This window comes from Rutilus rutilus, assembly GCF_951802725.1.
Source record: "Rutilus rutilus genome assembly, chromosome: 13".
Classification (NCBI taxonomy): Eukaryota; Metazoa; Chordata; class Actinopteri; order Cypriniformes; family Leuciscidae; genus Rutilus; species Rutilus rutilus.
Window position 1 is genome coordinate 10572143 of NC_140218.1, and position 27009 is coordinate 10599151.

The window sequence follows — 27009 nt, forward strand, 5'->3', positions numbered from 1 at the left end:
CCTTCAGTGGACTCCGATTCAGATCAAAGATGAGGCTGTAGGTCAGTATCTTGATCTCTGTCCACATAACCTGAAAAACAGTGTTGAAAACATAATCTCTGCTTAGAAAATACTATTGCTTCTTAGTCCATCACATTTGTAAATGGCTTTAAAGGGGCAATATCATATCCTTTCACAAAGTCTTGATTTTGTTTTTGGGCTCTAAAACAGGTTTTAATTCTTGAATGTTTAAAACACATTATTTTTCTCATATTCTCCATTGTTGCAGGTCCTCTCTTCGCAGTCTGTCAGTAATGCTCTGTTTAATTCCTGTCTATGAAGCCCCTCCTTCTGAAAAGCACAATGTGCTCTGATTGGTTGGCTGGACCAGTGTGTTGTGATTGATCAATTTCAAGGGAATAATAGACAATTGTGATTTATCATAATCGTGAAGCCCTACACTAAAAAAAAGAAAGAAAAAAAAGAATTCAGCTTGATTAACTTAAGATTTTTTTTGCATAATTTTATTACGTATATCAAACAAGGCTAGTCTTTGTACAAACTACTAAATTTTGCTGTGTTGAAAGAAAATTTGCTCATGAAGTAAACTTAATTATGGATCGTTTTTAAGTATGATTGCGCCATTTTGAGTAGAAAATTAACTCCAGATGTCACAAAGTTACTAAACCAGCAACAAAAGCAATGATAACAGTGTAAATAGAGCTGGAAAACATTGAAAAATCAACCTTATTAATTATTCATTCCCCAGTGCATAATGGGAACACCAGTATCAGAAAAGTTGAGTAGGGTTTACTTAATTTTATAACGTTGATACTTACGCTTTAAGTTCTACAAGTGTGAATTGAGTACTAATATACAATTTACAACGTTTTTTATTTTATTTTGCCCAAACTAACTTTTTCATGTAGAAATTACATTTGTTTTGTAGTATTTAGTTAACAACAGAATCATTTTTATCAGTATAAATAGCAGCAGGTCTTACTTGCTCACAACAGTCTGTCTTCAATGTATTTGCAGTAGCCTAGCGAGTCTCAGCATTTGTAGCAGCAGCATCATAGCAAGTCAATTCCACCAAGACCAAGCATATCAACAATGTCATATTCATTACCATGCCAAACACTCAGAGTTGCCATGACAGAAAGCCTTTAATTCGTCAGGTAAAAATGTATCATGCCTGTGGCGAGCAGGACGAGGCCGGTGGCGTGATTACTAATGAGCGACATCTGCGCGACGCACCGGTCTCGTATCTCTCACGAAGCATGAAAGGAGGAGCGACGACCTGGATTCAGGCCTGGATTTATGTTGTTTCATTTTGTTACGGTATATGTGACAGCAGTCGTCCGTGAGGGGCTGCTGTCTTTTACTTTTATTTTGTTTTTGTTTATTTATTTTGATATTAAAGTATTATATCTTATACTATACTTATCGCTGGTTCCCGCCTCCTCCTTCCTGCGACAACAAACTGCGTTACAGTGCCATTTAAATAATTAAATAGAAAAATGCCATTTCAGAAATAATAAAACACACAACATCAATTGCTCATTGACAGATCTAGAGATACACAGCAGTGAGTGAGTTTCCTTAGCGTGTGGTTTTCTGGTTACAGAATCCCAATGATTCCCTTCAAAATCCAGACCAGAACAAAAGAGCTGTAAATATTTAGGAATATTTTGGGCCTATTCATGTGCCCCAAAGGTTTTCACCTGGTTTTGGGCTTGAGGACCAAAGGATATCAGAGATCTTGAAGAGACACCAGCCACAACAGAACTCAATAGAGTCACACATTTTATCCGATAGGAACAGCTCGCACAAATATCTCACAATTTCGCACGCCATTCATGCAAAATTAAACAATTGGGCTTCAGTTACAGTCATACTGGCAGATAATTGATCCGTGCAGTCCGTACAACTTATAAAAGCCCAGAACGCGCAATGTATACAATTAATTAGTCTGATTCTACGTTTGGTGTGGGTGGTACCGGGAACATGTGAGAAGTGCGGGTAAGCAAGAAAAAGTTGTGTACGCCACAGATTAAAATTATACAACTGCCGGTACTACGTACTGGTGCTTACCATCCCACTTCGAGCATTGGTGTGTTATAATAATTTCTGTTAATTATTATATGCTTGATAAATTGGTATGCAGGTAAAACAGCTGCATTCATCATTTTTGCTGATTAACACATCGATTAACACAGCTGAAAGGGTTCACAGCATGTCAATCTCTCCCACTGTCTCCTCCCTCTTCTGCTTTGCTTTTATAAAGCTCACCGGTGGTCCACTGCTTTTGAGTTTGTCTTTGGAATCTGTCATCATGTGGGCGCCTCTCATGAAGTTAGACCTGGCGTTTGTAGGCCTGACTCTGTTTCTGGGCTTGATCTTTCTGGTTCTGTTCGAGATCATCAGGATTAATTCCTACAGAGGTCAAACTCCTCCTGGTCCCAGACCTCTACCTTTTGTGGGATCATTACCATATTTTATAAAGAAGCCAAAGGAGTTCGTTAGATCAGTGAGTTTTTGCTGTTTTCTTGGTATGGGCTTATCATTGAACTCTGACCTATTTTGAAATTAGATGTTTAGTTAACAAAACATATGTTCAGAAACATTTTCTTAGTTAAAATGCACTTATGCACTAACATGTTCTCCGAGTAGATGCCTCAGTATGGAGAAATGTCCACTGTGTATCTTGGGAGGAAGCCGATAATAATCCTCAACACAGCCCAGGTCACGAAGGAAGCCCTGGTTCAGGAAGCTTTTTCTGGAAGACCAGCTATGCCTCTTATAGAATGGACAACTAATGGACTTGGTGAGTAACATGGTATTATGATGCTTGAAATGTGGATTTTGTACTATTTCATTCTAAACTTTAGAGTCACTCTTAAAGGGTTAGTTCACTTAAATATTAAAATTCTGTCATTATTTACTCACCCGTTCCAATCGTTCCAAACCTGTAAGACGTTCCATCATCTTCAGAACACAAATGAAGATCTTTTTGATGAAATCTGAGAGCTTTCTGTCCCTCTGCTGACAGTCTACGCAACTACCATGTTGACGCTTCAGAAAGTTCGAGATCGTAAGACTAATCCATATAAATTGAGCGGTTTAGTCCAGATTTTCTGAAGAGACTTTGCTTTATATGATGAACAGATTGAATTTAGGCTTTTATTCACATATGAACATTCATCAATGCCCACATCAGTTCTGATAAACGGAAGCTTAAGCATGTTCGCTTGACGTACGAGAACAATGAGTTTTCTTCTCGTGTTATGCAGCACGTTTGAGCTTCTGCTAGAATCAATGAGGTTTGTTCTCGCACGTCAAGTGTGCGTTTATGTTCGCTGATCAGTATTTAAAAGTGAATCAAAGCCTAAATTCAATCTGTTCATCATATAAAGCGTCTCTTTAGAAATTCTGGACTAAATCGCTCAATTCATATGGATTAGTTTTACGATCCCTTTATGAACTTTTTGAAGCATCAAAGTGGTAGTTGTGTAGCTGTCAATGAAGGGACAGAAAGCTCTTAGATTTCATCAAAAAGATCTTCGTTTATGCTCGAAGATGAATGAAAGTCTTGCGGGTTTGGAACGACATGAGGGTGAGTAATTAATGTCAGAATAAAATTTTTGGGTGAACTAACCCTTTAATATCAAAGGTCCCAAAAGGGTGCACAGCGACGCTGTAGAAGAACCATTTTGGGGATCCTAAAGATCCTCAGTGAATAAGGTAATTAACCTGAGTAAGGAATAGTGTAAGGAACATTTGAAAATATTTTACCATATAATCTTTTGTGCAATAAAAAGGTTCTATAGACATTAAAGATTCTTCATGGAATCATAGATGCCGATAAAGAACCTTCATTTTTAATGGTGTACGATCGATCTTGAGTCACTTTGCTTCAAAAATGTGTAGGCTATAAATTTAGCAACAGATCAGATTTGAGATTAGAACTTTGGTTCTCTCTTTTTCTCAGGTATAATAATGGTCACGTTTGGTCACTCCTGGAGGCAGCAGAGAAGGTTTGCTCTGCACACGCTCAGGAATTTTGGCCTGGGGAAGAAATCCGTAGAAGATCTGGTGATAGAGGAAAGCCGATATCTGATTTCTGAAATTCTTAAAGCAGAAGGTATGAAATGTTCATCCTTTATTAGAACTCTCAAACTAGCTCATCTGTGTCAAAAAGCACCCAAAGGACTCTTTCTTAAACATTGTGTATATGCAACATTATTATATAAAGTTACCATTAGAGGAAGTTAAATTGGTCCGCTTATTTCTATGGTAATGGTCATGACCTTTGGTTAGATATAGTCTTACCTTGTGTGTACAGTTCCAGATGGCGACAAAATGGCATACTTTTAGAAATAAGCATGGTGCGGCATCTAAAGGTATCAGTCAATTGCCTCTGTCTAATGACCAATACTGACGAGTTTGTGATTGAGATCTGTATACCTGGCCGGTGCGAGACTCAAAATGTTATTGGAATCTGAATGAACGAGTGTAATTTCCATAAAGAGTTAGAATAATCAAGTGCCTAGATAAATTATTATAGAAATAATAAATAAACAATTGACATTCTGACGTAAATTTAAGGTTGTGTAGCAAATTAGCTCTATAGAAATATTAATAATCAATTATAACTTGTTATAACTGATTATGAATATTTGGATCAGTTAATAGAATTAACTTAATGTAGTCAAATTAATATTATAATCAATCCACCTGTTCGTCCCGTGAACACTCAGTGTTAATTGTGTATTAATTCTAAGAAATATTCAATTCTGGGGAAGGGAAATGTATTTCTTACTGTACAGTACTAAGAGCCTGTAGTCAAAATCTAAATCGTAAAATAAACTTTGTTGCAAGCAGGGAATCAGAACCAAATACTTATTGTGCCCAAGTTTTATTAACTAAATCACAAACATAACTAGACTAAACACATACATGCATGCATAGGTAAAATGGTGAGTGACAGAATGAAACCGGAAGCAGGAAATGGAACTATGGAAAAGATCCATTTATCTATGAAAAGAACCATCAGCTTATCATTTTCAGAGCATCTCATTAAATGTAAACTTGCATGGCCTTTGCAGTGAAACATTTCGTGAAGTTCCTGAAGAAGGATTTTGATGGTCCCATGAGTCTCAATCGATTTCTTCGGTGTTGGCTGAAGAGTTGGTGATGAACTTGTGTGGTTCGTTTGACTCTTTTCCCATGGCTGGAGTGCAGATTGTGGCCTGCCGGCCCTGGGCCGGAGAGGACACGCAGAGCAAACAGGAGAAGGGAGTCGGAAGAGTTGATGGTTGGAGTTGCGATGGACTTCTTCTGCATTGAATGAAGACATTGTGCCACACTCCTGATGTAGTCCTTTGATTCTGTTCTGGTTGAGAGAGTCATTGTCACTCCCCTAAATGAGCACATGGCTAGTTGTGGGCCAAGGCCCACTGCCCTGGGGCCTAGTGTGGCCATGCAGGACAGCTATGTGAACGTACCGAGAAGGCCAAGAGAGGGAAGGGCTTGTGCAGAGGCCATTTAAAGTCTGAGAAAGGTCCCACCTCTCAGGATTGGCTCGACCAATAAAAGGGGGGAATTTCCAAGCGGGAAATTCCTCTGTTGGGAGGATTTATGGCTCTGTCTTAAGTGTGGTTAGACATAGGCCTTGCTGTTTGTGTCCATTTATACTCAGATAGATATAACAAACACGCACTGCATTCTATGAGAAGGTGATGTACACTAAAGTGTGAGTCATTAAATGAGGATTAATTAAATAGGAGACACGATATAGGTGAGTTTACATTGACCGTTGGTTCTATCATAAAATACATAGTATCAAAGACATAATAGTATCAAAAGACACTACACAAGACAGTAAATCATTCACACAGTGTTCTGGGGTGCATGTTCATTTACAGATCAGTTCGTCCATAAATGAATGCAAGAAAGTCTGTTTTAAGGGCTGTGGGTCTTTCCTATAGACTCTGCTCTTTCCATGTGACCATATTTTTATCTGATCAACTTATCTGATCGTAGTCATGGTAACCAAGACCCTTCTTGCCCTTGTTGGGGGGATGGGACCATAGATCCAAGATTGAGTTTTAAAGATTATTTGTTAAAGCTGCAGTCTGTAGCTTTTCCTCTTTGTCACCATCTCTGTTCGAAATCTGCAATTGCAGTTATTTGCGGAATTATCAACTTTACGTGGGTTGTACATTTGCATGAAACCGCGCGGATGAATCCAATGTTTTGAGGTGAGTGTGCGGCTGTCAATCACCGCACCGGTGTGGATACGGGCATTCAGAATCACAGAACATACTTTTTGAAAGTATGACCAATATTAGAATTTTCAACGGAAAATGACGTCTTAACAAGTAAGTAACATCTACTTTTGTTAGGGGAAAAAAGCATTGCAGTAAATTGCGCTGATTAAATCTAACGATCGCTTATCATATCATGTCAAACCATGCAAATCATAGAAGAGCAGTTTATTTTGTACAAACAAATAACAATCATAGTGCTATGAAATAAATGGTGTATGAACGGAATCCCTGTTATGCATAAACGTGTTATAATATAAACATCTTACGTCAGGAAAATTTTCACTTTACCGATCTGATTCAGAATACCTGAATGGAGGAGGCGGGTTTGATTTTCTTGGAGTAGAGGTGAATTGCTCCCTCTCATAGCTAGCACAAAATAATTCAAGCAAAACGAGAAGGACACAACAAAGGAAACTGTGTAAATTAAGCAAACAAGTGCGCTACTGTTACGTAATTAAACTATTGAAATGTCTTATGTCTAGCAAAAAAACAAGTAATAAAAACTCAGTGAGTGTTTTAGCGCAATTTTCTCACCTCATGGGATCACAACACTAAGAGATAGTAAATCTTTTCCTGGATTTTTTTTTGTGCGTTCCCGAGATTAGACCTTCCTTAACATAATGCCGAAAACCCGAAGTCTCTAGGTGGTCTGGTTGAGGAGTAGATAGAAGTGCAAGATTGGTGCGCACAGACGCACAGAACAGAAATCATGAGTTAACAAGCGCAATTTTGTCCGGTGGAAAATTGCGCTAAAAAGCCGTCTCTGCCTCCGTTTTGAGTTCACGCCATCTTTCAAAAGCCCTGCCGATGTTTATCCTTGTTTTCGCATGGGCCCGGTTGCAGTTTTTTTTTTTTTTTTTTTCTCTAGCCACTCCGAAGTCCGAAGTCTTTTGGGTTTTACAACTGGTTAATCTCCAGTTGTCACTGGTGATTGTCATTTGAAACATTCTGGATCCGTCAGATGTGACGTAATGACGCAAAGACATGCTCGAATTTCCCGCGGAAATCAACCACTACCACTGGAGTTAAAATCATTATTAATAGATAGTTTCGAACACTGGCTGGTTATGTTTTTTTTATTCTTATTATTTTGGATAATTTTTAACACAAAGTTATGGACTGCAGCTTTAAATATAACAAATAATTGTGTCTGATTTGTCTCGGTCGTGATAAAATGGAGTAAGATAAGTTTCATTGGAATTAAATTAGTTTGCCACACTAAAAAGACAGAACGCGCAGGAAACCTTCAACTGCTCTACTGGAAACCGCCGTTAGGCTGATTGGGCGGGCCTTTTAAATTCAAGTTTCTATTTAAAATGGATTGGATATAAAAGCACTGGCCTTTTTTCACTCATACTGATGCATGTTTCTTTGTAGGCAAGTCAATGAACCCCCAGCATGCATTACAGAATGCAGCTTCCAACATTATCTGTTCCATCGTGTTTGGAGATCGCTTCGATTATGATGACAAACACTTCTCATACCTTCTGAAACTCCTGAATGATAACTTAATGCTTGCAGGGTCAGCTGCAGGACAGGTATGATCACATTCTTCATTTTTTTTTTTACTGAATTAAAACAAGAAAAAAAGATTTACACTGCTGAAAAATAATCATCACAGGCTTTCTCTTTATTATGTCTGCATTATCCTCCTCCATGTACTCAATCTCCCTCAGAAACTACTTTATTATTATTTTTATTTTATTAATTTATTGATTATTGGCTATGGCCACCCTTTGAGTAAATAAATAATGGCAGAATTTAAACATTAGTGCATCCATATTGTCACAATCCGAAGTCACCAGTCCAGTCACCTCAGAACTACATTTCCCAGCATCCCTTCTGGTCCCCACCTGCACTTAGTCAGCCATCATCACACCTGCCACTGATAATCACTCATCACCCATGCACCATATAAGCAGTCACTCTTTAGATCACCTTTGTCTGGTCTCGTCGTTCAACACTAAACACTTACCTGACTACCCACCTGTCTAGAACTGTCCAGTCTTCTTCAGTCATCTGTGAAAGGAAACTTACCTTTTCGATCCTGTCTCGAACTGTCCAGTTTTCTTCAGTATTCATCTATCTTCTGGTATCATCTCGTCTTCAGGTTTTCCTCTAATTCTTCATCACCGCCTGCAACAGATAAGAACTGTCACTTTCCTGCTAGTACCACTATATTAATCTGCAATCCAGTTACTCACCTGCTCAAGTCCCCTATGTCAATCAAACTCTGGAAGTTACCTGTTTTTGCCATCTTCTGTTCCGTGACAGCAGACCAGACCAGACATCATATCTTTTGACCCAGAGAACCATCTCCTCTCCATTTCACAAGATGGTCATCCAATTGAAAATTATGTTGAGGAATTTCTTAATCTTTCCAAACTGGTTCCATGGAATGATGGAACCTTGTAGATAATCTTCTGGGGTGGATTAGAGGAGCACCTTTATCAACAGATTCTGACGTCAGCTACTACCTGTTCCCTGGAGCGCAATTTGTTGATTTATTTTTGAGCTTGATTATGCACTGTTGCAAAGTGGTTCCTCCTTCACTGTGGGAGAGGTTAACATCTTCCATGTGGGTGAAACCAACGCCAGCTTCCCTCCTCACGACTATGCAATGGCAGCTTTCAGTACCATCATGGCAAGTGCTCCAGTTTTTCTTCGTGCAAAGAAAGCTGTCTCAAACAGTGTGGACCTGATGGAAAAGCTAGCGCTACCAATTATCATGGCCATCAAGACAGCTCTTAAGAAGATTTTCAATCTTCGGTCCTCATGTCCAGATACTATTCCAGTGAGTCATCTTCCCCAAGTCCAGGGTTTATTTCCCGAGTGAAATTCCTCAGTCTGTTCCAGTAAGAGAAATGTCCGTTCCTACCCTGAGACTCAGTCCAGAGTCCACTCCAGTCACTGTGAACCAGCAAGTTCAGGATTTAACTACAGCATGCTTCCGTTTAATCCTCCTCACTCAGTATGACTGTCCTTTTGATGCCCACACTGCAAACTTTTCCCTGCACCGCAGATACCTTCCTGGCTCCCTGAGCTACTGGCGCCTCCATGGCTCCGTCAATGGCTTGCCAGTACCACACTCAAGGCTTCCCATCCTGCCGGCACCAGGGCGCCCTCCTTCCGTCCCTCCTTGGATGGATTCTATTAGGCGTGAGTTCAAACCTTCTGGGAGGAGAGGAGTACTGTCATAATCCTCAGTCACCACAGAACTACATTTCCCTTCTGGTCCACACCTGCACTCAGTCAGCCATCACACCTGGCACTGAAAATCACTCATCACCCATGCACCATATACAGTAAGCAGTCACTCTTCAGATCACCTTTGTCTGGTCTCGTCATTCAACACTTAACACTTACCTGACTACCCACCTGTCTCGGACCGTCCAGTCTTCGTCAGTCGTCTGTGAAAGTAAAACTTACCTGTGCGATCCTGTCTCGAACTGTCCAGTGTTCATCCATCTTCTGGGATCATCTCGTCTTCCGGTTTTCCTCTAATTCTTCATCACTGCCTGCAAAAGATAAGAACTGTCACTTTCCTGCCAGTATCACCATATTAACTCTGTTAGGAAGTTACCTGTGTTTGCCATCTTCTGTTCTGTGACACACATATTTAACTTCAGGTGACAAATCATGTGACCTGCACTGTCTGCATTCCCATTGCTAAATTGCATGACATCATGCATTTGTATAAAGTTGGAATAACTTTTGCATTTTAAATGTATTCTTTTATTTGACTTCTATCTATCAACATTTAGTTATACTCCACCTTAAAATATTTTATATTGATGACTTTTACAAACAAGTAGTGGAAGTGATGGATGAACTTCCATATGTTCCTCAACTTTTAACTGCAAGTTAAAATATTTACTTAATATTGAGATATTTACCTGATGATATGAATATTTATGTATGGCGTGAATAAAATGAACTGAAAAGAAGTCTCAAATGTGAAAAATATTTGAAACATAAGGCACCCATCATCTTTTTGCCTATCTTAGTTTTTCAACTTAGTGCCCTTCATCAAGCATTTCCCTGGGCCACACCAGAAGGTCAAGCAGATTGCCAGTGAGTTAGATGGTTTCATCCGGAAACAAGTTAAAGAACACAAAGAAACTCTGGTTCCAGACAGCCCGCGAGACTTCATTGATGCCTATCTGCTGGAGATCGAGAAAGTGAGATCAGTTACTGAAAGAAGGGTTTCCTCATGCATATGTAAAACTAGACCTTTTTTTTGTAGCTGTAGTAAACTGAGAAATTTGTTTCATCTGGAGCAGCAAAAGTCCAACGAAGACTCAACGTTTCATGAGGAGAACCTGGTTATTTCAGCAGCTGATTTGTTCCAGGCTGGAACAAACACCACATCAACCACCATCAGATGGGGGCTCATCTTCTTGATTCAAAACCCAGATGTACAAGGTACTAGAGCTAAACATTAATCAAATAATATTATTGAATAAAGAAATAATATCTATAAATATACCGACATTTTTTCCACACAATTGCACGGTTATAGCACGCAATTCTGACTTTATTTCTGGCAATTGCGAGGTTTCATCTCACTATTTGAAGAATTTTTTTTGTGTGAAAGTACAACAAAACCAACTTGTTTTCTCTCCCTTGCAAGAAAAATTTCAGAATTGTGAGATTATACGTCGAAATGACCATTCATATTTTGGAAACAAGCTTTTTTTTGTGTGAAAACAAGATTCCACTGTGGTCACATTAGCAAAATGTCGCATTCCATAAACGTTCCATTGTCAATAACGGAGTATAAAGCGCTGCTCACACAGAAGTTTCTTTCGAAACAAGCAGCTTTCTTGAATGCATCGGTTTTCATTTATATTTCTGCCTTATTGTCCGCATTGATGCACAATTAGCCTACACATGCGGACAGATTGGCACTTATTGCAGACCAATCACAGCGCTTGCGGTCCGTGTAGAGTTAAGGCCTATTTATACTTCTGCGTCGAACTCACGCCGTAGCTACGTCGTAGGCTGTGTGTAGCGCGTGTACCCTTCGGCGTACCCTGACGTGCACCTCTCCAAAAATGTAACAACGCGTCAACTCTACACGGACGCAAGCGCTGTGATTGGTCTGCTAGGACCGCTCCCTCGGAGGTGTAAAGCCTGTTTTATACTTCTGCGTCGAACTGCCGCCGTAGCTACGTCGTAGGCTGTGTGTAGCGCGCGTACCCTTCGGCGTACCCTGACGTGCACCTCTCCAAAAATATAACAACGCGTCAATTCTACGCGGACACAAGCACTGTGATTGGTCTGCCAGAACCCCTCCCTCGGGCTTTCATGCTCCCCAGGTGCGCGTCAACGCGGACAACGACACAGAAGTATCAATTAAAACCAACACGTTGCCTACGGCGTATAGGCTCCGGCGTATGTCCGACGCAGAAGTATAATGAGGCCTTAAGTGTTTCGGTTTCACATGCTCCCTCTTCAAGTGTAATTGCGCGTCAACGCGGACAACAACGCAGAAGTATAAATGAAAATCAACGCGTTGCCTACAGCGTAGAGGCTCCGGCATAGGTCCGACACAGAAGTATAAATAGGCCTTTAGGCTTGTTCGACTTGAACCGGCGCTGCACAGACCGGTCAGATTATGATATCAAAGTACCGTCAGAGCGATTCATAAGCATAAGGAGCCGTCTACTCTGTACTGTACTCTGTACTCTGTACCACTCTCGCGGTACTTTGTCATAAACCGATCGGTCTGTGCAGCGCCGGTTCAAGTCGAACAAGCCTATTGACACGTTGTTACATTTTTGTAGAGGTACACATCAGGCTACATCATAGGCAACACGTGCTATACACAGCCTACGACGTAAGTTTGACGCAGAAGTATAAATCAGCCTTACACGAAATTCCCGATCATAACGATTCCTATCAGAATCAGTTATTCGCAAAATTTTACAGAACAACAGAGCCTTTTCTGCAGTTAATTCAGAACCATTTAGTGTACTAACTTTCCAATGAAAACATTTTGGAGCACTGCTTGCTGGAAGGTTGTTTAGTAATTCCAGAAGGTGCTCTTTGGTTGGGTATATTTTTCTATAAGTGTAATAACCTACTGTTAATAGAGCAGCCTTTGATGCTCTGTCTATTATTGGCCTTTTCACCATTTTCCACTCTGTGGCCTTTGCATTAGCTAAGCATCAAAACCTAAAGCTTTAACTCTAACTCTAACCTTTAAGAGCCATGAAATGCAATTTCCCTTTTATCTCTCACAGAGCGATGTCATGAGGAGATTTTTCAGTTGTTGGGTTACGACCGCTTTCCCAGCATGGATGACCGTGACAAACTACCGTACACCTACGCCACTGTTCACGAGATTCAGCGCTTTGCCAACCTTGTACCACTGGGGGTGATTCATGAAACGATTCGTCCAACAAAACTACGAGGATACGACATTCCTCAGGTAATGAATGGAGCCTGGATGAATGAATGAAGTTATCTACAGTAAGTAATTACGCACAGAAAATATAGACATCCTTCCTGGCTTTTCCTTGGCAATATGTTAAAATCTAACCATCTGAATTATTCGTTGACAAGGCTTTATGGATTTTCTCAGCCTTTACAGTTAACCTCGCAATAAAGATGCTACCTGAGTCATAACCAATTATGAAGAGCTTAGCCAAAGAGATTAGATTTTTATATTCTTTATTCCTTCACATCACTTTTTTTTTTTCACTAATAATTTAAACTGTAAATATAAAGAAACTAGACTAGATATTATATTATATTAATATTATATAAAGTTGTGTGCTGTACTTGTCTGTTGTGGAAATTCTCTATACGAAAACAACCTACTAATCTGACTTAACCACTGACAATTCAAAAAACTTCCAGATGTTAATATAATAAAATTATATAGTACAGTTATCTCATGGTAATTCCCTTCCCAAATACTTGTAATACAATCTATTGATTAGCTAGTCATATGACTGTTAGTTCTATTGTGTTAAGCACTTTTCGGTGAGTCTAGATTCTTTGATCATGTGATGTGTACATGGTCTTTGACCTGAGCTTCCTTCGTCTGCACTTTTCTTCACATTTCATGTTAAAATGCCCTTTTGACCAATTCTGAGGCAATTACATAAAACATTTCCATCACATGTCCAATCAATTAAATGAATCTTATATAAATATGTATGTAATTTTGTCATGTAAGAGCAACAAGCCAGTGTAAATTATGATTTAAAAGGGTTTTGTGAAAAGCGTTATTTAACTCTGCTGAACTTTCCTCATACAGGGAACTATGATCCTAACAAACTTAGCAGCAATTTTCAGCAATAAGGAGCACTGGAAGCATCCCGACTCCTTTAACCCGGAGAATTTCCTGGATGAGAACGGACACTTCAGCAAGCCGGAGTGTTTCATCCCGTTCTCACTGGGTGAGTCAGGCATTATTAAACACAAAGGTTACTGGACTAATATTACATGCAAATAAATATTTAGGCCTTAATTTAAGATTTATGTATTTTTGCATATAAAATACATCCATTTTGGATTACGCAGTTTTAGCATACAAGCAAAATAATGTGATGCATATTTGTCAGTCATACAGTACATGAATGAAATGGGTATGATTTCTGTAATAGTTACTAATAAATTCAATGTGTTTTAAATGCACAATAACCAGGTTTATATATTTATCAATTAATCCAATTTGTTTGAGTCTCACACAACTGAAAATTGCTTGTTCCACAGCTAGTCATTTTCATACTTTATAAATAAATATAAAGTGTGGACATCTTTAATTTATGTATGACTGACAAATATGTATAATACATTTTAGTTTGTTTAGTTAAATCTCTGTAATCTAAATGGATGGAAGTATTATTTGCAGCTCAAATACATAAATCTTAAATTCAGGCCTAAATATTTGTGTGCTGGTTTATCAGGTCCGAGGGTCTGTCTCGGCGAGACGCTGGCGAGGACGGAGCTCTTCCTGTACATCACGTCTCTCCTACAGCGGATTCATTTCTCCTGGCCACCAGATCCACAGCCTCTGGACATGGATGGGATCATGGGTGTTTTCCGCCTTCCTCAGACCTTCAACATCATCTGCTGCAGCAGAGATACTGAAGAGTGACCGTCAGTAACCCGAAATGTATCAGACTGACATCATGTAATCATGAAATATTCCATAAAAAAACAAGAATGGTAAATTTTAGTGTCATGGTGGCAAAAAGTTTTAAACATTTATTTAAGCACAGCTATAAAAATGGATGCATGCATTTTATTTTATAATGAAATGTATACACATGTAGTTTTACAGGATTTAAAAAATGACAAATAAAAAATGACACCTCAGTGAGAGAATGTGAGAGAATGAAGCATTCCTTTCAAGTCTAAAGTACAAGTTATGTCCTTGTGTTTAAAGTGGTCGAACTGGTTGATTTACTAGATCATGTGACATGAGTCTCCAAAACAACATGGTCATTCTCCACAGTCTGAACAGATGTTAAATCATGATATATCTACAATCTTACATCAGAGTTTGATTTGTAATCATCAGGCCTTGTGGTACCTAATTAACACACAGTTTAAGTCTAAGGTGCACAAACTTAATAATGGATGTGCAATGTTTAATTCTAAATTGGTAGCGAATGCATCTTTGTTTAATAATCAATGTTCCAAATCAGAGCTCCAATGTTGGACTGATTTCACACTTCACGACGCAATCACGCAGATTGTCAACCTACAGCGTCAAAATGTGCGTCTCATTCCCTCTTCAAGGAACCAAAGTTACAGTCGTAACTGAGGCATTAATGTCACGAAAACAAGAAATTTTATTTTGCTTAGAATTTTTTTTATATCTATCTGTCCATCCGTCGCAACATTTGTTTTCATGACAATTAAGCATATTAGTAATAAAAATAGGATTCATTTTCTTCATACAAAATATAGTTCCTTTTTTTTTATAGATTTTTTGGGTAAAAAATGTTGTCTGTTTATATGCAGTTTACTCTGCTTTCATTTAAAAGCCCTTTTTACAGGGTCAAAAATGATATTTTCCAGAGTGGTTAAGGATGACTGTTATGCTGTAGTATGTGCATAGATTTAAGAAAAGGTTAAAGAGGTTTATAGTTCCTTCAGCCGCTGCAGAGCTGAGGCGAGGTGAACTTTGCCCTCTTGCTGAGTGTTATGTGTGATTTCATTGATCTTCAGTGGACTCAGATTCAGATCAAAGATGAGGCTGTAGTTCAGTATCAGACGTTTGGCTTGATCTCTGTCCACATAACCTGAAAAACAGTGTTGAAAACATAATCTCTGCTTAGAAAATACTATTGCCTCTTAGTCCATCACAGTTTTAAATAGCTTTAAAGAGGCAATATCATATCCTTTCACAAAGTCTTGATTTTGTTTTTGGGCTCTATTTTTCACATATTCTCAATAGTTGCAGGTCCACTCTTCCCAGTCTTTCAGTAACGCTCTGTTTAGTTCCTGTCTCTATGAAGCCCCTCCTTCTGAAAAGCACAATGTGCTCTGATTGGTCAGCTGGATCAGTGTGTTGTGACTGGTCAACCGCGTTGAGCGTGTTTAGGAAATGTCCCGCCCCTTTCCATATCCCCCAGTTTCAACACACTACTAGCTAACTCAACCAGGCCCCGCCCGTTTAATCTGGATATTAATTATTTAAACGAGGAATATTGTGACATGTTTGTTCCCGGAAGAAAACTCAAGACCACAATTTCAGGGAGTTTAGAAACAGTGACACTGACATAGAGAATAACTCCCATTTGAGGCACTTTGTAACTTTGCAGAGCTTTTTCATGCTCAAACTGCAACATTACACACTAAAGAGAGATGAACATGTAAAAAAAAACATAACAGGTCCTCTTTAAAATGAGCATCTTGGGACCAGATAGACTGTATTTTCATGATAGGCTGTATACCTGTGTTTTTGGTGTCACTCATTTTTAAGGCCATCTCCATCTTCTGGAACCTCTGAAGCCACGTTTCTCTTTGGTCTGCAGTCACACTGATCACTGATTCCAGGTCAGTACTGGCCACTGAACCATCCCAGATCTCAGCCTAAAGGGGATCATGTTCAAATGTATCTTTTTTATTTCAGAAAACCGCCAAAAAGATAATTCTCTGGGATACTTTTATCAGACTCATTTACAGACCTCAACACTTTGCTCTTTCTCATCTTGCACAGCTCTCTGTATGAACTGCAGCAATTCTTTATATTGCACCTGCAGAGTGTGATGGTGAGTACAATGCGCTGAACATCATAAAACATTTTTATCATCACTTTCACATGAAAAAAGACAAACTTCAGTGCAAATAATTCCTGTAGAATACCATATATGCTTAAAAACACTTTAACTATAGCTTAATTTTATAAATGATCTTATAATTAATATTTATAAAGTATAATCAATTTATAATTAATTTTGAAAGTCTATGAAAGCAGGTCCTAGGTGACAGGTCAGACTTCGGGCCAGGCTCAGCCCGAAGGAGTGACGTGGGGCCGGCCTCCCGTGGGCTCACCACCTACAAGAGGTGCAAAGTGGATCGGCCGGCAGTCGAAGGCGGGGGCCTCGACAACCCGATCCCTGGACACGGAAACTCGCTGGCGGGGAAGGAGTCTGAGATAGTGCATGAGGTTGAGAGGTACCGACTAGTTGGTATCACCTTCACGCACGGCTTGTGCTCTGGAACCACACTCCTTGAGAGAGGATGGACTCTTTACCACTGTGGAGTTGCCCATGGTGAGAGGCGGCGGGCTGGTGTGGGTTTGCTTATAGCCCCCCAGCTCAGCCGCCACATGTTGGAGTTCACCCCGGTGAACGAGAGGGTCGCTTCCCTGCGCCTTCGGGTCGGGGATAGGTCTCTCACTGTCTTGTGCTCCTACAGGCCGAACGGGAGTGCAGAGTACCCGGCCCTCTTGGAGTCTCTGGGAGGGGTGCTGGAAAGTGCTCCGACTGGGGACTCCGTCGTTCTACTGGGGGACTTCAACGCCCACGTGGGCAGCGACAGTGGTACCTGGAGGGGCGTGATTGGGAGGAATGGCCCCCCTGATCTGAACCCGAGAGGTGTTCAGTTATTGGACTTCTGTGCTAGTTACAGCTTGTCCATAATGAACTTATGTTGGGAAAGTTTGGTCGAGTCCCCTGTCAGAGAGATCTTCAACTTCCACCTCCGGCGGAGCTTCGACCGGATCCAGAGGGAGTCTGGAGATATTGAGTCCGAGTGGACCATGTTCTCCACCTCCATTGTCGACGCGGCCACTCGGAGCTGTGCTTGTAAGGTCTCCAGTGCCTGTCGAGGTGGCAATCCCCGAAACCGGTGGTGGACACCGCAAGTAAGGGATGCCATCAAGCTGAAGGAGTCCTATCGGGCCTGGCTGGCTTGTGGGACTCCTGAGGAAGCTGACGGGTACCGGAAGGCCAAGGTAGTTGTTGAGGCAAAAAAATCGGGCCTGGGAGGAGTTCAGTGAGGCCATGGAGAAGGACCACCGGTTGGCCTCGAAGAGATTCTGGCAAACCTTCCGCTGCCTCAGGAGGGGGAAGCAGTGCTCTACCAACAATGTTTACAGTGGAGGTGGGCAGCTGTCGACCTCAACTAGGGATGTTGTCTGACGGTGGAAGGAATACTTTGAGGATCTTCTCAATCCCACCAACACGTCTTCCATTGAGGAAGCAGAGGCTGAGGGCTCAAAGGTGGACTTGTCCATCACCCAAGCTGAAGTCACTGAGGTAGTCAAGAAGTTCCTTGGGGGCAATGGAACCGGGGGTGGATGAGATCCACCCTGAGTACCTCAAGTCTCTGGATGTTGTGGGGCTGTCTTGGCTGACATCTCTGCAACATCGCGTGGCGGTCGGGGATAGTACCTTTGGGCTGGCAGACCGGGGTGGTGATCCCTCTTTTTAAGAAGGGGGACTGGAGGTCCAAGGGGATCACACTTCTCAGCCTCCCCGGGAAAGGCTATGCCAGGGTACTGGAGAGGAGAATACAGCCGATAGTAGAACCTCGGATTCAGGAGGAACAGTGCGGTTTCCGTCCCGGTCGTGGAGCACTGGACCAGCTCTATACCCTCTCCAGGGTGCTGGACGGTTCATGGGAGTTTGCCCAACCAATCCACATGTGCTTTGTGGATTTGGAGAAGGCATTCGACATATGATCATGAGCTGTGGGCCATGACCAAAAGGACAAGATCCCAGATACAGGTGGCAAAAATTAGCTTTCTCCGCAGGGTGGCTGAGCGATCCCTTAGAGATAGGGTGATGAGCTCGGTCACCCGGGAGAAGCTCAGAGTAGAGCCGGTGCTCCTCCTCACTGAGAGGGGCCAGCTAAGGTGGCTTGGTCATCTGTTCCGAATGCCTCCTGGACGCCTTCCCGGGAAGGTGTTCTGGGCATGTCCCACCGGGAGGAGACCCCGGGGAAGACCTAGGACACGCTGGAGGGATTATGTCTCTCGGCTGGCCTGGGAATGGGTTTCATTTTGTTAAATGCAAATGCCCCTGAAACTGTACAGTGATTAGTTGAATAATAATATTTGCTGTAAATGATGATAATTGATGTACCTGCTCCGGGTCGCTAGTGTTCCTGAAGGATTTGAACATACAGGCCAGTGTGCTGAGCTTCAGAGGGATCTTCATTCTGAGGAAGAGGTATGTAAGGACTGACTGATGGAGGATTCCTGATTGGGACGGGTCGAGTGATGTCACTTCCTCCTCAATGCTCTGGAATGTTTGTGGTTCCCAGTCCTGCAGTTCCTCAGAGACAGAGGAGAGAAGGCAGCGCTCCGGACCTGATTTAACTGGCTCCTCTCTCTGGACATGATGAAAAAGGTCAATGATTTTGGGTTTTTAAATTTGAATACACTACTTTTTTTTTTTTTTTTTTATACCTTCATTCAGCAAGGATGCATTAAATTGACCAAAAGTGACAGTAAAGACTTTTATAATGTAGCAAAAGATTTCTGTTTCAAATAAATGCTGTTCTTTTCAAATTTCTATGTATCAAAGAATCCTGAAGTATCACAGTTTCCAAATCCGTATATAAAAATTAATTTTGAAGGGTCATGTGACACTGAAGACTGGACTAATGATGCTGAAATTACAGCTTTGATCACAGGAATAAATTACATTTTACAATATATTCACATAGAAAACATTCAATTGTAATAATATTTCACAATATTATTGTTTTTACTGTATTTTTGATCAAATAAATGCAGCCGTGATGAGCAGAAGATCCTTCTTTTAAAAACATAAAAAAAATGTACCATTAAAGACAGCATGCACATGATATCTCACCTCTGCCCCTGTAATATGAGGAGTTTGCATGAGTTGTTTTGAATAAGCCCGGTTGGTTGTGGACTTCAGATGTATGTAGGAGCGCGAGCGATCTCCACATGGTGCCGTCACACACTGTCTATCTGGAACCTGGATCATTACAATACCATTAGTATCCAGCCATCTTCAGCAGGAGCTTCAGAAAGCTTTTATTCTAGAGGACTTTTCTTCTAGTGAACAATGGGAAGTGGATGTCAGGACCCCGGACAGTGCTATTATTTTGATGGGTAAGTATTTTCAGTACCATGGACAGTGCAATCATACATCAGCCTGAACTGATCTCAAGTCATCTAAAAAACTGGCCAGTTGCAACCACACAGAAATGCAAGTCGCTGTTAATTTTTGTTATTGTTGTTTATGAGTAGATATTATATTTATATTTCATTGTATTTATGCTTTGGCTGATTTTTCTCAGTACCTGTCTGAGGGCATCTAACAGGCTCTCTGTCTGCTCGAACGGTCCCAGAGGCTCCAGGTCATGAGACGGTGATTTTCTGCTTAAATCTCCATCTGTGACTCTGTTAGGTGGACTGCATCTGTCCTCAGAGCTGTTTGTTACCTCAAGATGATCTGTAGGACTATATAACAGTTTGAGCTTTTATCTTGCATTAATTGTCAGAGATTATTACTTCATAATAATAATAATAATAATAATAATAATAATAAAAAATTTAAATAATTGAATGTAATTTATTGTTATTATTAATATTAATACTACTAATAATTAAATAATAATAAATTATACATATTAATTAAACTGTTGTTTATTAGTATTATTAATATTATATTATTATTATTATCAAAACTAATGGTAATAATTATTATATAACAATATAATAAATTAATATTAATAATAAATTAGTTATGTAATATATGTAATAATATGTAATAATATAGTTATGTATATATTGTTATATTTTTATACAATAATAATATATTATACATTACTATAATAATAGTATACAATAATTATTTTACAACAATAATATACATCATGTAAAAATGTATTTACTTAACGTGTATATACATGTATTTCATTTTATACTTTTTAATTATGTGGGGAAATTCTTTAAAGAATAAAGAACAAATTTACCTTTTGGTCCCTTCAATAAAATACTTAATTTGTTTCCCACCAACAATCTTCACCACCAGCTGTGGCATGCTGGTCTTCCCTGTGGTTTTCCATCCATCCATGATGTGGGAAGCTCCTACAGAGAAGATAATGACACATAGCACGCTTAGAAATGTCTAAATATCACTGCATTACATGACAAGATATCAAACCTCAGAACTGCCGTCACTTTCCTGAGGCAGTGTGTCAGTGCCTTTAAACATTATGAATCTATCAAATACTCCAATGTTGTGAGTCTTGTTTGTGTTTGAATGCTTAAAGGAAAACATTTACTTACCCACAATTCCTGAATCTCTGCTTTTGGTGTCTTTTAGGTCTATAAAACAGACCAGCGCCCTCGTCTCAAGCTGATATGTGTCTAAGATACAAGCACAGGTGCGGTTAGGAGCAGCAATATCCACACATAAGAGCACAGCCTGTTCTCTCCAGGGTTCTCTGGACTCCAGAGGTAATCTCAGTGTCATGGCTACCCGATCGCCACAGACGCTTCCAGTACACACACAGATAAGAGTGATTTATTACAGCCAGCCTCAGAAGGAGAGGCAAATCTGCCTGACTACACAATGATAAGGTGAATGGGGTTTAAAAGCATAAAAATGGTCTTTTGGCTATCTAAATGACAATGGTAAATTGCTCAATTTTCCGTTATTTATTTTATAATTTTAATTAATTAATTTATTTAGTAAGTTAGTTAGTCCTGCACCATTTGTGCAGAGAACAGTTAATAAACACATTTTTAAATATTTTTTATTTCATTTCATTTGTCCTGCAGCATTTGTGCTGTACACTATAATAAAAATATAAAAATAAGTTTTATTTTTTTAATATTCTTTATTTTGAATTAGCTGTACATTTAATTTAATTTAATTTAATTTAATTTAATTTAATTTAATTTAATTTAATTTAATTTAATTTAATTTAATTTGTTTTATTTATTTATTTATTTATTTATTTATTGTTTGTTTGCCGTGCACCATTTGTGCTGTGGAGAACAATATAATAAATCATAATTAAGTAACAATAAAAAATATTTGTATAATATTCATATTTTCCATAAGTTGTAAATTTCATTATAATAAATGTTTACTACTAGTTTATAATACAAGTTTATTACTATTAAATAGTCTGCCAATATGCAAACTCTGACCTAGTGAACTATTTGAAATGAGAAATTAAACATGTTAAATACATTTCACACACACACACACACACACACACACACACGCACACACACACACACACACACACACACACACACACACATATTTATGATTCAGTTATTTGGATGCCAAGGCCAGTGATGTGAACTACCGCCTCTAGGAGGCGAACATTTAACACACACACACACATAAATTTCACATATCTATAGGCATTTATGATTCAGTTGTTTGGATGCCAAGGCCAGTGATGAGAACTACCGCCTCTAGGAGGCGAACGATCACAGGAAGTAAACGGCTCATTCTCCGAGTGAGCACTGAGTCTGACAGCACCATTCAGGGCAAGATGATATTAGTTATTAACAGCACATAGCTCATACTTTAGATTGTTATTGTTTTTCAGTTTCATAGTACATGAACGTCTTCAAGCCACCGTTCCCATCATGCTGATCCTATCAGATCCATTCCATCAGGATGTAATTGTTTTATCTATCAGGATAAATTACTAGTCTTGTGTGCTGTAGTTTATTTGATGGCAGTAGAATCTGTGTTTTAATTTGAGCTCAATTATTGATAAGCCAGAGAGATGCAGACAGGTAGAACTGGGTTAATTACCCATGGAAGACCTCAGAGCGGTTCATCTTGGACTGAAACTTGTGCACAGAATGTGGCTCTGATTGAACTTTCAAATGAAAGGCCGGCACGTGGTGGATGAAGAACACAAGTCTAATAAGCGCTTCGGTTCCCTAATTTGTTTGATTTGTGTAAATTAAGGCGTGAAAGTGACTCTTAATGGTTGTGGAAATTGCTGATTTTGGGGAGCATCAGTAGTCACGGCACATCCCAGTGTTTCTGCCTTTCTAAACAGCTTAACACGGTTGAAGTGTGAAAGTCAGACGGCTAATTCTGATCTTAATGATCAAAATGAAATCCAGCCGACGGAGACTCGGACTCCCTCCTCGAGGAAGATTGCACAGCCCTGAAACCTCAAAGGAGCATTAAATCACAGCGCTAACACGCACGGATCACTCCAACTTCAGAGACAGGCAAAGATAGCGAGAACGCCAACAGAAAGATGAAAGAGAGAAAGTTTGTGGGGGTGTGGTTGGAGATCTGAGATGGCATCTGAAAGGCTGTAGGTTCATGAGCTCCACTAAGGCTCTGATCGAGATATTTCATCTACGGTTAAGATCCTGAATGAATGTGCAAAGATTCCGATTGGAATTCTGTCATAATTTAGAATCGAGATGGGATCAAATAATAAATCCTCTTAGAATGAACAAAATCCAACTGGATAAACTGAAATTACTACAGGATTTTTCTAGTGAACCATCTTTATCAGAGCCTTGCTTGCTGTATTGGAATAATGTTCTTTTGTTGTGTTGGAATGCTCTAAATGAACAGACATCAACATAGTGTCGGCCCAGATCACATGTGGATTCAACGCGTACCAGATGTGGGCCGGATCTGGGCCGACACTATGTTGCTGTTTGGGTCTGGATTGGTTCCTAATTACTGTGGAAAAAATCCAGTAGGATTCCAAATTTCTGGAAGTGGTGTCTCACTATCGCTCATTGTGTAAAAAATCCTTTACCATTGTTGCGTGAGATTTACACAGGCATTCAGAAAATAGAGAAAACGTAGATCAAGTACTTTTTGAAGCAGATACTAATTCTCTAAATTGCATGATCAATTCACACTTAAGTTGCAAAAAAAAAAAAAAAAAAAAAATGTCTTGAGACTTAGAAACTCCTAATAGGGACAACTCATGTCATTGTATTGACAGGGAATATTTTCTTTGAATTTGATTGTATTAGTTAGATACAAGGAAGCCTCTTGTGCAATCTCTGTCACTCTCTTCATCTGTGAAAATGTGTTTGGAGATCTAGAAGATCCCTATTTTATCCCTATAATAATGCATTTGTAAAAATATACTATTTCATATAATTTATTTATTATATAAAATCTCATTTTATTTTATTTTATTGCAACAAAGTTTATACAACCAACCTGCAACATCAAAAACTATATTAATAAATAAATAAATAATACAATAAATATATTATTTCATATAAAATCTTTTTTTTATTTTTTTTTATTATTATTGTCATGCAACAGGGTTCATAAAACCAACCTGCAACATATACAAAACTATATTAATAAATAAATATTAATAAAATAAATATATTATTTCATATAAAATCTATTTATTTCATTTTATTTTATTGTCATGCAACACGGTTTATAAAACCAACCTAAAACATAGAAAACTATATTAATAAATTAATAATAATACAATAAATGTATTATTTCATACAAAATCAATTTTTTATTTTATCTTATTATTGTCCTGCAACAGGGTTTATAAAACTAACAAAAATTAAAACTGTTATCAAAGGGAATTAGAGACTTGACATGGTCTGGTGAAAAAATACTAAAACTTGACTTAGGCTTGGCCTTGAATTGACTTGATTTGAACATTAAAGGAGACTTTTGGGGACTTTGGCTTATTCACCGTATCCCCCAGAGTTAGATAAGTCCATACATACCCTTCTCATCTCCATGCATGCCGTAACTCTGACGCACCCACCGCTAGCCTAGCTTAGCACAAATACTGGAGGTGAATGGCTCCAGCTAGCATACTGCTCCCAATAAGTGACAAAATAACATACTGGGAACTATATTCTCAGGAGGCGAAGCACTGCTACTTCTGCGGAGTGATTTACTCTGAGCGAACTCTCTGCTCCACACCACGGGGCTTCTCAGGTGCTGCGAGCAAATCACTCCGCCCAATTAGCAGTGCTTCGCCTTCTGAGAATATAGTTCCCAGTATGTGTACGGTTAGAAGATGGTTGTGTCTCATGTGACCTTGTTATTTGTACACGCTGTGACTATACAAATCACAACATGTAAATAGGAAAACGTTGGTGTAATTTTGTCACTTATTGGGAGCAGTATGCTAGCTGGAGCCGTTTACCTCCAGTCTTTGTGCTAAGCTAGGCTAGCGGTGAGTGCGTCAGACAGAGTTACAGCACGCACGGAGATGAGAAGGGTTATGTATGGACTTATCTAACTCTGGAGAATACGGTGAATAAGCTTAAGTCCCAAAAAGTCGGCGTGTTCCTTTAACTTAGACCTGTGAACATGCCATACAGATCTTGAATTTGTAGTTGCTGTTTTTGTAAGTCGCTTTGGAAAAGAGCATCTGCTAAATGTTACTCCAAAAGGACTTTCTTTGTGTTATTACTGTAAGCCACTGTAGATAAAAGTGTCAAATAAATGTCAAATTAATGATAAGAATGAGTGTTTGAACATGTGCATCTGAGTGTAAGATGAGGTTGATGGAGGTCATGACAGAAGCAGCGTGAGAAGAGTGTGTAAGAGAGTGATGTATAAGAGAAAGGTGCTGGAGTCTGACAAGGTGATGAATCACCACTTTCATCCTTTTTATTTCATCCGACGACATCCTATTACCTTTCAAAGCCTCACACTATAAGGCCTTTTACAAAGTCTTGATTGTGTTTTTGCGGGTCTACTAGAATAGGGTTTCATGCTTGAATGTTCAACAAAACATTATTATTTCCCCCATATTCTCCATTGTTGCAGCTCCTCTCTTCCCGGTCTGTCAGTAACGCTCTGGTGTGTGTTTCCCGTACAATGATGTAATCGCTGCATAACTACCATAGTACAACGCATCGTTGAAGAAATCAACTAGCTAGTCACGACTGTTTCCTGAAACCGTATTGTCGCAAATTGGTCGTTCAACCACGTTGGTTAATGATGTCATGCACGTGGTGGAGTAATAACTTATTTTAATGAATCTGTGTGAGATCGAATTAATGATAGATGTTTTGCTATAAATTACAGACATGGCATCTGAGGATTATTTTGCTTTATTTCCAGATTCAAGTTGGCTAACGATGCTTTTGGGAAACGAACCCCTGTTCAGTTCCTGTCTCTATGAAGCCCCTCCTTCTGAAAAGCACACTGTGCTCTGATTGGGCGGCTGGACCGGTGTGTTGTGATTGGTCGAGCACTTCGAGCGTGTTTGGGAAATGTCCCGCCCCTTTCCATAACCGCCAGTTTCAACACACTACTAACTAACTCAACCAGGCCCCGCCCCTTTATTCTGCGTATTAATTATTTAAATGAGGAGTATTGTGACTACAATAGAGGCGTTTCAGGGAGTTCAGAAACAATGACACTAATATAGAGAATAACTCCCTTCGGAGGGACTTTGGAGACCTTTTTTCATGCTCAAACAGCAACATGTTTGTCTTTGTATAATGTGGTAGGGACATAAGAGAAAATGAATCTGACAATCTGCCCGCAGCACGCCAGGATTCAGCGTTTTACTGAAAGGCGTCTCTATTCATGACATGAATCATGTGAGTTGAGACGGGCTGATAGGGCTGAAATGAAGATGAATGAAAACCATGAGGCTCACGGGTGATGTATTTCAACATATATCTCAGGACGTTTTGTTTAAATAGTTTTTTACTTTCTCATTATCAATAGTTGTTCTATTCATGCTTGTAGGCCTAGCAAATATAAAGAGGATAGTTTTCAGTCTTATTGAATGATAAAACTTCTGGTTACTGTGTTTATATCCGGCTGAAATCTAATGAAATGTTTAACGGAGCACTGATAAGGTCGGGTGAGCGTTAGTGAGGACGGGATTTGTCTCTGTTTGACGCTTTCCTGTGCTGTAATCTCATATCAAGATTTCATGTCTTCTCATTTCAAAACCAGACACAAGCTGCTCTGCTGTCGTATAGTCTTACTTGAGTCTTTTGTGTCTGTTTAGCTCTAAAGACGACCAGTGTTCATTATTCAAAACATTTGTGACGACAGCCTCATTTGTGGAGTTCATTTTTGTGAGAGGTCTTGTGTGCTGATGGTCAATCAAACAAACTTAATGCACCTAAAATCTGATAGAAATTATTGGTTAATATGAATGAGACTAACTCTATAATATGATTTTGATTTATAGGAACAGGTCGTATAAGTGCCATGAATTCATCCTTAAAGGACAATTATGATTATTATTGTACATTCTAAAATATTATTTTTAAAGA

At 39.4% G+C, this 27009-nt stretch overlaps 2 protein-coding genes across 2 annotated transcripts; one reads left to right on the forward strand and one right to left on the reverse strand.

Moving 5' to 3' along the window:
• Nucleotides 1–2314: 2314 nt before the first annotated feature.
• On the forward strand, nt 2315–15293 carry LOC311302160 (cytochrome P450 2B15-like; the record flags this gene model as incomplete). Its single annotated transcript, XM_084427809.1, has 9 exons — nt 2315–2509; nt 2653–2806; nt 3971–4123; nt 7689–7849; nt 10319–10492; nt 10595–10736; nt 12560–12747; nt 13582–13723; nt 14234–15293. 9 exons carry the CDS (start codon nt 2315–2317, stop codon nt 14422–14424), a joined length of 1500 nt encoding a protein of 499 aa, XP_084283935.1. The 3' UTR covers nt 14425–15293.
• A 4-nt stretch (nt 15294–15297) lies between these two features.
• On the reverse strand, nt 15298–21238 carry c23h1orf87 (chromosome 23 C1orf87 homolog; the record flags this gene model as incomplete). The annotated part of the gene is made up of 8 exons (XM_084428198.1): nt 15298–15577; nt 16232–16370; nt 16466–16534; nt 18869–19117; nt 19604–19732; nt 20061–20220; nt 20736–20850; nt 21052–21238. 8 exons carry the CDS (start codon nt 21236–21238, stop codon nt 15417–15419), a joined length of 1209 nt encoding a protein of 402 aa, XP_084284324.1. The 3' UTR covers nt 15298–15416.
• Between the last annotated feature and the right edge of the window lie 5771 nt (nt 21239–27009).